The 12,026-nt window shown below is 40.5% G+C and overlaps 1 protein-coding gene across 1 annotated transcript in view; it reads right to left on the bottom strand.

Moving 5' to 3' along the window:
• Positions 1–3,268: 3,268 nt before the first annotated feature.
• slc15a4 (solute carrier family 15 member 4) overlaps positions 3,269–12,026 on the bottom strand; it is a 228,407-nt gene continuing 219,649 nt past the window's right edge. Inside the window, exons 8-9 of the mRNA XM_043715789.1 lie at positions 6,792–6,891; positions 3,269–3,284 (exon numbers count right to left, since the gene is read on the bottom strand). Coding sequence (XP_043571724.1) covers position 3,284; positions 6,792–6,891 — 101 coding nt within the window. The 3' untranslated portion in view covers positions 3,269–3,283. The remainder of the gene's footprint in view (positions 3,285–6,791; positions 6,892–12,026) is intronic.

Here is a 12,026-nt window from a genome sequence, read left to right as displayed (position 1 = left end):
AAAAGTGCTGGATTCCGGAGGGAAGGTGCGAGTGACAGCCCTTGACATCAAGGCTGCATTTGACCGAGTGTGACATCAAGGAGCCTGAGCAAAATTGGAATCAATGGGTATCGGGGGTAAACTCTCTGGTGGCTAGAGACATACCTAACACATAATAAGATGATTGTGGTTGTTGGAGGTCAGTCATCTCAGCTCCAGGGCATCTCTGCAGAAGTCCATCTGTGTAGTGTCCTTGGTCCAACCATCTTCAGCTGCTTCATCAATGACCTTCCCTCCATCATTAGGTCAGAAGTGGGGATGTTTGCTGATTATTTCACAATGTTCAGCACCATTCACGACTCCTCAGATGCTGAAGCAGTCCATGTTCAAATTCAACAAAATCTGCACAATATCCAGGCTTGGGCTGAGAAGTGGCAAGTAACATTTGTGCCACACAAATGCCAGGCAATGAGCATTATGAATAAGAGACAATTTAACCACTGCCCTTTGACATTCATTGGTGTTACCATCACTGATTCCCTCACTATCAACATGCTGGGCATTACCGTTGACCAGAAACTCAACTGAACTTGCCACATAAATACGTGGCTACAAGAGCGGGTCAGAGGCAAGTAACACACCTCATGACTCCCCAAAGCCTGTCTACTATCTATAAGGCACAAGTATGGAGTGTGATGGAATACTCCTCACTTACCTGAATGAGTCCAGCCCCAACAACACTCATAAGCTTGACACCATCCAAGACAAAGCAGTCCACTTGATTGCATCTCAAGTATTTACTGCCTCCACCACTGACGTTCAGTAGCAGCAGTGTGTACTATCTACAAGATGCACTGCAGAAGTCCACCAAGAATCCTCAGACAGCACCTTCCAAACCCACAACCATTTCCATCTAGAAGGACAAGGGCAGCAGATATATGGAAACACCACCACCTTCAAGTTTCCTCCCAAGCCACTCACCATCTTGACTTGGAAATATATCAGTATTCCTTCACTGTCGTTGGGCCAAAATCCTGGAATTTCCTCCCTAACAGCATTGTGAAGAAACGCACAGCAGATGGACTGCAGCAGTTCAAGAAGGCAGCTCACCACCATCTTCTCAAGAGGGATGGGGAACAAATGTCCCTCCAGCCAATGACTCCCATATCCCACAAAATGAATAAATAAATAAAAGGCTGTATACTGACGGGGAAACTTGTACATTTGGCTCTTTTGTTTTGTTTAGCTGACAGCCAGTACTGTAGGCTGAGAATAAGAATCAAAGCAACACTTATAAATAAATAGGCTCCTAACTCTCCACACCCACAAGTTAGATGCTTCATATTGACCTGCTGGATACACCAGCTACAAAATAATTGCTGAAAAATAATTCATCGACCAATTTTCTTTCATATCGATATTCTTCAATTTTTTACGTTGTTGCTGCACATCAGAGATTTGGGTTGTTCGCTTGTTTTGTAATTATACAGAAGTGGAGTGAAAATTATAGGTCTCAAAATATCATTCTCCAACTTATGGACACAATTTTCACTGGGACTGTAATCCCCTGGTCCAGTTGAAGGCTCGTTTTGTTCATAGTTTATTGAGTTTGAAAAAGGATCTTGTAATTCTGTGAGTGCAGGTTGAAAACAATATTTAATTAGAATCTCTACAGGGTGGAAATAGGCCCATCAGCCTAACAAGTCCACACCACCCCTCTAAAGAGTAACCCATCCCCTATCCTATATATATAATATATACATATATTTACCTTGACTAATGCACCTAACCTACACACTCCTGAACACTATGGACAATTTTAGCACAGCCAATCCACACATCTTTGGATAGTGGGAGGAAACCAAAGCACTTGGAGAAAACTCACACAGACACAGGGAGAACATGCACACTCAACACAGACAGTCATCTGCGGTGGGAATCAAACAAAGGTTCTTGGTACTGCAAAGCAACAGTGCTAACTACCAAGCCACTGTGCCACCTCTGATACTCTTCTCTGGGTTTACAAATGTGCCAACAGTAAGCAGGCAATATAGTGAATTTTCAAACTCTGGCATTAAAACTGATTTCAGGGCCCAGGGAGAAGAGTTCATTGAGAGGAATACAGCATAGTCATTTCTATCAATAACTGAGTCATTTAGAGGCTGAATGTCAGTGTTTGTTTTGTTCAGATGTCTGCATGTTTGTAAGTACTTAGATTATCTTTGGTTCTGGAATTGAAACATTAACTGACTTGATTAATTTAATTGGTTCAGTTTGATTATTTCTAATTGACCGAAGATGATCTGATTTATAGAATCATAGAGATGTACAGCATTGAAACGTTTGTCATGTTTTATTTGCATAATATTGCTGGGAGCATTTTACAATTTATATAAATAATTTGAATGAAGGGATTGAAGGTATGGTGGCTAAATTTGCTGAAAACACAAAGGTAGGTAGGAAAGTCAATTGTAAAAAGGACATAAAGATCCTACAAAGGGATAGCGATAGGTTAAGTGCGTGTGCAAAGATCTAGCAAATGGAGAACCATAGGGGAAAGTGTGGAATTATCCATTTTGCTGGAAATAATAATAGAGAAGCATATTACTAAAAGGTGAGAGGTTGCAGAGCTTTGAGATGCAGAGATCCAGGAGTCATCATGGATAATCGCATTAGCTTAGGATGCAAGTACTGCAAAGAAATCTGTTAAATGTTATGGTTTATTGCAAAGGGAATTGGCTGTGAGAATAGGGAAGTTATACCTCAGGTATACAGGGCATTGGTGAGACTGCAGTGTACAGTGTAGGGTCCTGGGCTCCTAGTATTTATGGAAGAATGTTGTTGTTTTGGAAGTGGTTCAAAGAACGTTTACTTAGACTAATACCTAAATTAAGCAATTGCTTTATCAGGAAAGGCTTTCCAGGGTAGACCTGCATCTTCTGGTGTTTCGAAGAGCCAGAGGTGACTTAATTGAAACATATTGACTTGGCCGATCCGCCCCCATCCGTTCCATCCTCCACTCCACCTATCACCATCATCCCACACCTTCATCTACCTATCCCTTCCAAGTTACCTTCACCCAGCCCCATTCCCTCCCACTTATCTCTCAGCTCCCTTGGGCCAACCCCTTATTCCTGATGAAGAGCTTATGCTCGAAACGTCGATTCTCCTGCTCCTCGGATGCTGCCTGACCAACTGCGCTTTTCCAGCAGCACATGTTTTGACTCTGATCTCCAGCATCTGCAGACCTCACGTTCTCCTTGACCAGTTGGATGTTGAAACAATGTTTCCTCTTATGGAAGAGTCTAGAAATAGGGGTTAGAGTTTAAATGTAAGACAGTGGTCATTTAAAACAAACATGAGAAACTTTTTTTTCATCTCCAAAGGTTGTGAGTCTTTGGAATTTCTTTCTTCCAAAGGCAGTGAATGCAGAATCTTCAAATATTTTGAAGGCACCAATTGATAGACTCTTGGTTACTGAGGAGATGCAAGATTATCAGGAATGTGGAATTAAAATCCGATTAACCATGACCTTAGTTAATAGTAGAACAGGCTTGAAGAGTCAGGTGACCTGCTCTTGACTCTTACTCATATGTTTGTGTTAGTATGTTCATTTTATTAGCATTGCTTCCCATTCTCACAGCTCGTGATCAATAACATTTCCTTCCAGTCCTCAATGAATAAATGATTAACTGAACAGTTCCTAACATCAAATTGATGGCCTACTGGGCATAATCATTGTTGCTTTATTGTAAAAGAACAACTAATTATATTTAGGGGCCACTGTTGTTTGTGATTTACATAAATGATCTTGAAGAGGGCATTGTTGATCTGATCAGTAAGTTTGCAGATGACACGAAGATTGATGGAGTAGCAGAAAGCACAGGGGATTGTCAAAGAATAGAGGAGAATATAGATAGACTGGAGAGTTGGGCAGAGAGGTGGCAGATGGAGTTCAATCCAGGCAAATGTGAGGTGATGCATTTTGGGAGGTCTAATTCGGTAGCAAACTATACTGTAAACAGAAAAGCCTAGGGAAAAGTTGAGAGCAGAGAGATTTGGGAGTTCAGGTCCATTGTACCCTGAAGGTGGCTGCACAGGTGAATAAGTGGTCCAAAAGGCATACGGTATGCATGTCTTCATCAGACGGGGTATTGAGTATAAGAGCTGGCAGGTCTTGTTAAAATTGTACAAAACTTTGGTTCGGCCACATTTAGAATACTGTGTACAGTTCTGGTCACCACATTACCAAGAGGATGTGGACACTTTGGAGAGGGTGCAGAGAAGGTTTACAAGGATGTTGCCTGGTGTGGAAGGTGCTAGCTATGAAGAGAGGTTGAGTAGGTTAGGATCGTTTTCATTAGAAAAAAGGAGATTTCAGGGGGGACCTGATTAAGATCTACAAAATCATGAAGGGTACAGAGTGGGTGGATAGAGATAAGCTTTTTCCCAGGGTGATATCACTCTGTATTACAAATCAGCTGTCTAGGCAATTGAGCTAACTGATGAGGAGGATCACAGTAGGACTCAAGGGCAGAAGCAGAGTGGTGACTTGGGCATGCAATATTGGCAGAGGGTGTGCAATGCAAGTGAAAAGTGAAGTGAGGCATTCAATAACAAGAGGTGAGAGGAGAAAAGTTTCAGGGAGATACACGTGGAAAGTACTTTACATAGAGGGTGGTAGGTGCCTGGAACTCATTGCCAGCAGAGGTACTGGAGGCAGGCACGGTAGATTCATTTAGGGTGTGTCTGGACAGATGCATGAGTAGGTGGGGAGCAGAGGGATACAGATCCTTAAGAATTGGGCGATAGTTTTAGACAGTGGATTTGGATCAGCACAGGCTTTATATCATGCCTTGAACATAAGCTGCTTCCCAGAAGCATTATATAACAAAGTTTGACACCAAGATACATAAAGGAATTGTTGCTGTTGCTTTTTTGTGTAAGAATACAATTGCTGTATGAATAGACTTGCAAATTCTGAAGAACTCTGTTAAATCTTCACTTAATCTTCTCTAGTCTAAGGACAATTCCAGTTGCATCAGTCTCGATACATAACTGAGATCTCTCATCCCAGTGCCATTCTAGTAAATCTCCTTCATATTCTCTCCAAAACTTTGATGTTTTTTTCTAAAGTGTGGTGCTCACAATTAGATGCAATATTCAAAGTGAGCTCTAACCAGTGTTGTGTAACGGTTTAGCATGATGTCCTTGCATTTATGCCCTATTCCTCTAAAGGATTTATAAAGACTTTTCTTTGAGGCTTTTATTTTTGTTTTCTTTGAGGACCTTCCTTCTTGCTTTACCCGTGGTTGAGGTCATGATGCCCTGGGTCAGACTTGCCTTCAGGCAGGAAGTCAAGTAGAAGATCACCAGGTCTCTGTCCCTGCTCCCTTGCTAAAATTACACCAGTTACATTCCCAATCCTTTTTTTTTTCCAAAATGCCTCACTTCACTTTTCACTTGCATTGCACACCCTCTGCCAATATTGCATGCCCAAGTCACCACTCTGCTTCTGCTCTTGAGTCCTACTATGATCCTCCTCATCAGTTAGCTCAATTGCCTAGACAGCTGATTTGTAATACAGAGTGATACCAGCAGCATAGTTCAAAGTAGCTGAGGTTACCATGAAGGATTCTCCTTCTCATTATCTTATGCATGGTGACTCTCAGATAGTCATCTCGACTAAGGGAGCAGCCCCATGGTCTGGTAACACAATTGGGATTTTACCTTATCTATCTGTAATTCCCAGCTTTGACTCATTTGCAAGCTTTGGAATTATGTCATCCATATGCAAGGTCAAGTAGATTATATATGTCAAATGAGTTGGTCCACTGCCAACTCTTGTTTAATCCAATGGACTCAACTTTGCTAAAACGTTGACTGTGTGGCTTTTATCAGCTACCTTTTGCAAGTCCATGACCATGAAATCAGACAGTACACTTTGTTGGGAGCACATCTCCTCATTTTCTTCCTCTCTGGGAAAGCTTTAAAAGAATTTAAAAAGGATCGACAAAAATGATGGCAGGCATGAGGAAATTTTAATTATGTAGATTGAAAAATCTGGCCTTATTCTTTTCAGAGAAGAGAGATTTGAGAGGAGACTTTGAGGAGGCTTTCAGAATCATGGGTTGCTAGACAGAACAGATAGAGTAAAGTGCTCCAATTGGGAACAAGCTTGAACACTAAAAGGCATTTGGTGTGCTTTCCTTTATCGGTCAGATTACTGGGCATAGGAGTTGTATTCCTGATGAAGGGCTTTTGCCTGAAACGTCAATTTTCCTGCTCCTTGGATGCTGCCTGAACTGCTGTGATTTTCTAGCACCACTCTGATCCAGAAATAGGAGTTGAAAGGTCATGTTGTGGCTGTACAGGACATTGGTTAGGCTACTTCTGGAATATTGTGTGCAATTCTGGTCTCTCTAACGTAAGGAGGATATTGTGAAATTTGAAAGAGTTCAAAAAAGATTTACAAGGATATTGCAAGGTTTGAAGGTTTTAGCTATAAGGACAGGCTGAATAAGCTGAGATTGTTTTCCCTGTCGAGTTGGATGCTAAGGGGTGACCTTATAAAGGTTTATAAAATCATAAGGGGCATGGATAGGGTAGATAGACAAGGTCTTTTCCCTGCATTGGGGGAGACAAGAACTAGTTAGGGCATAGGTTTAGGGTGAGAGGGGAAAGATTTAAAAGGGACCTAAGGGGCAACTTATTTCCATTCAGCTGTCCGAGGTTAAGAGAAGGCATTCGTAAGAACATCGAGCTCCTGAGTAGCAGTGCTAGTATCAATCCATGCACAGTAGCATGCTCACCAAAATAACTTCTGGTGTGGCTGGTGGAACAGGTTTGAGGGGCTGATTGGCCTTCTCCTGTTGCTATGGCTGCCACCAGAATTGTTCACACAGTCGCAACCTATTTCAGAGACAAAGTGGCACTTTAAGACCAAACAAAGTTGCCTAGCAGGTAAATGTTATGCCTAATAAACTCAACAACTTCATTGATCTTTCCTGTTATTTCTTTATTAAAAAAGCATTGTGGTTCTAAGAACAATTGTTCTGTGTAGGTAAACGGTTTGTATTCTAAGCAAGTAATCAGGAGTCAGAGTGTATTTTTACTGAAGATTGACGAAAATTACCAAAAAACTTAAGCAAGTGAATTCCAGTATATGTATAAATATTGCACAACTCGAACAAGGCCTTGAAGATTCAAGATTTGGAGATGCCAGTGTTGGACCGGGCTGTACAAAGTTAAAAGTCACATAACACCAGGTTTATAGTCCAACAGGTTTAATTGGAAGCACACTAGCTTTCGGAGCGACACTCCTTCATCAGGTGATGAAAGCTAGTGCTTCCAATTAAACCTCTTGGACTATAACCTGGTGTTGTGTGATTTTTAACTTCGAGATTCAAAGAAGGGTTACCTTTTCAGTTGTATAATGTAGAAACTACCATTCGCAGTATTTCAGGAACAACTAATGTACACTCAATAATTTGAAAGTAAACTATGGATGTAGAATACCGAGACAATGTTATTTAACTCAGGCTTCTCTGAGGGATCATAAGTTTAATTAGATAAATTTAATGAGCAGTCACCCTGTAGACTGAGCAAAGGCATGAAGATTATTAATATTAATAAAGGCAAAGTAATCGCAAGCACAGAATGCTTACCTTTTGATCTGAAACCAATCTTAAAATGGAAACATTCTTCAATTCTTTCTATCTGTACTGCACATATATTCAAGTTGCACTCAAAGCACCAATATCTGCAGGCTGATTACTCAATGTCACTGGTGAATTGTGAAACTTTCACAGTTAGTTTCCTGTACTTTACAGTGAAACCACAATGCACAATCGAATTACAGTTTCACAGAACTGGGTTCAATTGATCATCTTTTTATCTTGAAAACAACACCTTCAAAACAGCTTTGAATCCTGCATTTTAATTTGTTAAAGCTTTAGGAGGACAGATATGAGATTAGCTCACTTCAATTTGTTTTAAAAATAAAATTGATTTTATGGATCACAAGAATAGGTCAAGTTGTATTTGGGGAGGAAAGGCTCAACAGCTGATCCGAAACAGACTACTGACACCACGCCCAATCTATCTTTCACTGAGAGGGTTGGGCCAAGGTTTATGGAGTTTCACACAGAGTGTTCATTGCATTGTGCTAGCATTTAATGCATTTGTTATGGACCCGATGAAATCCCCTCAAAAATATATTCAGAACACAGTCCAGCCCCTAACTTTTTCTTATTTTAAAGGTGAATGTGTTGTATTCCAGATGCAATTTGATCGGTCAAACTATTCGATGTTAAGCAAAACATACTTTATTCAGACACTGTAGTTAAAATAAAATAAAAGAAAGAAGAAATTGGAATAACTTAACTCTAATGGAAAACTTAACAGAATAGTAGATTATTTAACTACTAAACAGTAACTGTCCCAATATAGTAACCTCTGATAAACACACTCTTGGCAAAGACAAGGTCAGTAAAAGAGATTGTTTCACAGGCGTTTCACCGGCATTTCCCGAGTCCAGGAGGAAAAGCATCAAGATAAGCTCTGCGAGAAAGCGAATAGCTGGGAAAGATGTACTATAGCCTCCAAACCCAGTCTCAAGACCCCAGCAGCTGCTACTGAAAATGAAAACTCCTGGTTCTGTTGGACCTTGACCCCACCCGTTCAGGCTGCTTCTATTGTTCCAACTTTTAAAAAACCCAAGGCCTCAGAAACTGATTACACTAGTGACTCTGAATAGACTGCTTGACATCCGTCTCTCAACCTTTCTTCATTAAAAAAAGATATACCTCTTAAAGCCATATTTCATCACACACTTCAACCCCAGAATGTCCTCAAAATGGATTAATTTTCCATTATTAGCATGCACTGGCATATTAAAGATTCTACTGTTTCGTGTATTTAAAGCTTCACCTTTTCAGTGTCTCATCTGAGCCGACCAGTTCCATCACCCATTTGTTTAATGGAAAATAAGACCTTGAACAGCAGAATGCATCCACCAGGGAACCATGGATATAGTCTCACAGTGCCAGGAATGAAGGGAAGTTGATATGGCAGAAGATATTGGCCATGATCATCTCATCGTCATGACATCATCATTATCATGCCATCCACATAATGCAGGACATTTAATTAGGCTAATTTTTGACAACACATGAGGCCCATGCTAAAAGTAGGCCAGGGCTTCATTACAAGTGTTGAGGTCAAACAGTATCATTCAATCCCCAACACAATTGTAGTTAGTGTGTACTTAATGCCTGTTCCCACCCACAGGATCAAGCACCAGCCTTCAAAAAGCTATAAGTCAACAGGAGGGTTGGGAAGGTAAGGGCAAGTTGGGATGATATTCACCTGAATTTTACAACGAGATCTTGGGTATCTCTTGCTCTGCCTACTCCAACCATCCATATCCCTTCTAATGTCAATCGTTCTCAGAACCCATTCGCCTAATTACAGGTTCCATAGTGCCATCATCCCTCTGTATAAAACATGACTTGACACCAGCCTCAACAGCATCCCCCACCAGGGCTGGAAATGAAGTCCAGGACCCTCATGTTGGTGATTTAAGGCAAGCTGCCAATTGACTGGGTGACATCACATTGACAACTTGAGTTAAAAATCAAGGTATTAGTCATTGGGTTTAAGCACATTTATAACTTAGTGGAGCATTTGATTCTGTCCTTTGTGAAGGAAACAAGTAAGTCAGACAAAGGAGAGCCATGGACATGATCTATTTGTATTTCCAGAAGGTCTTTGACAAAATATCATACAGGAGGCTGCCAAATAAGCTAAGAGATCATGGTATTAGTGGCAAGGTACTGGCATAGGCAGAGGATTGGTTATCTCGCCGAAGAATGTGGGCATAAAGGGGTCTTCTTCAGGATGGCAGTAGATGACTAATGAAGTTCTGCAGGGGTCATGTTGGGACCTCAACTCTTCACGTTCTACATTAAGGAAGGAACTGAGGGCATTGTTGCTAAGTTTGCAGATGACGCAAAGATAGGAGGAGGGACATGTAGTGTTGAGAAGCAGGGCGGCTGCAGAAGGACTTAGATAGCATAGGAAAGTGGACAAAGGAGTGGCAAGTGAAATACAATGTGGGAAATGTTTAGCACTTTGATAGGAAGAATAGACATAGTTTGAGATTGTCTGAAGATTAGCATGCAGGTTCAGTTGGCAGTAAGGAAAGGCAAATACAATTTGACATTCATTTCAAGAGGGCTAGAATACAAGAGCAGGGATGTACTCTGAGGTTGCATACGACCAAGGTCAGACACTGGTCAATTTAGAATATTGTGATCCCATATCTAAGGAAGAATCTGCTAGCCTTGGAATCACTCCACAAGAGGTTTAGAAAAAATGACTCTGGAGATGAAGGACTTGTCATATGAGGAGCAGTTGAGGAAACTGAATCTATACTTGATGCAATTTAGAAGGAAGAGGGGGAGGACTGGATAGAGTGAAAATATTTCTATTCTTAAGAGTGACTAGGACCCAAGGGCACAGCCTCAGAGTGAATGCACAACCCTTTAGAACAAAGACGAAGAGAAGTTTCTTCAGCCAGAATGTTGTGAATCTGTGAAACTTATTGCCACAGAAGGCTGTGGATGCCAAGTTACTGAGTATACTTAAGACGGAAATGGATAGGCTCTTGATTAGTAAGGGGATCAAAGATTATGCGGAGAACTCAAGAGAATAGGATTGCAAAATATTCAACCAGATCAAATGATGGAGCAGACTTGATGAGCCAAATGGCCTAATTCTGCTCCTAATCTTATGATCTTAAAGTCCTTAGTATTCCTGATATCCACTTCCTGCTGAATTGCAAGACTGTTCTTGTTTTTAATGAACCTTCAAGAATACAGTAAAATAGGAAGGAAGTGATCATTGTACAGATATTTAAACACATTCAGCTGCCTATAGTGGATAAATAGTCCTCAACTTGTATATTTGTTTTGAAGTGGTAACTATTAGGCTGAAAGTGACAAAGCTCCTTCCTTGAAAAGATATCCACTCAGATGTAAAGTATCAAATGAATCTACATATCATTTTCCTTGGCTTAGTGACACTCTGAATTTATAATTTGTTCATGTTGTTGTCACAATTCATTGCAGCCCAAGAGATCAAATCATTAACAGTTTTCATGGAAAACTATTTACCCTGATTAACATTTCCATTTAAGGCAGAAAATGATGTTGCTTCAATAGACAGATAACAAAGGACAGCAGTGAGGTGCTCATTATAATATCACCTCTTGCTCCAAAAGCCATGAGGTGTGGATAATGGAGGGATGAATTCTTGTTACACCTTGTGCTTAATAGATGAAGTATTCGAAATACCCTAGAAATTATATCAATATTCCTTGCAGTACTTGTATTTGTTTATGACTTTAAAAAAAATACCTTGCTTGCTGAAATAGTAGCTTAAATAATTTATATTGATTTTATCACTGAGGTTGTATTGAACAGATGAGCATGCAGTCAATGTTATAGATCATTCAATCGGTCAAAAAAGTTTTATGATGATCCACATTCACGAGGTACTTCTGTTTCTTTGCTATATTCAATCTGCATTGTGCCTATGGACAGCTAAACTGAATGCGGCTTCTCATTTAATTGTAATAAGTTAGCCTGTCCATTGTCTCACATGTCTAGCTGCCATTTGCCATCCATGACTTTGACAGAATCAACAAACAGAAACTTTGAGCAGCCCACCCACAATATTCTGCGTGGACAGAGCTCCTCTCTCCTGCCCAGAGAGGGAAAATAACCCCTCTTTGGTGCTGCTTCTTTTTTTCCCTCAGTCTTACTGAGCTGGCTTTCTTTTGTCATCCCTACATGTATTTCACCTTCCAGTTTTCATTCGATGGTGTCTCTGACTATGTTTACAAGCAGCCCTTGCTGATTGCCAGCCCATGCATTTGTGCAGTTGTTGCAGAGAATTATTGAGTGGACATCACAGAAACAGCTGATTGGTCCACATGGCCCATACCAGTATTGCATATTTATGATTTCCTTTTAAAAAAAAAC

Source organism: Chiloscyllium plagiosum, chromosome 25 (assembly GCF_004010195.1).
Source record: "Chiloscyllium plagiosum isolate BGI_BamShark_2017 chromosome 25, ASM401019v2, whole genome shotgun sequence".
Lineage (NCBI taxonomy): Eukaryota > Metazoa > Chordata > Chondrichthyes > Orectolobiformes > Hemiscylliidae > Chiloscyllium > Chiloscyllium plagiosum.
Note: the sequence above shows the minus strand (reverse complement) of the source record. Positions and strands in the feature narration are given on the sequence as shown.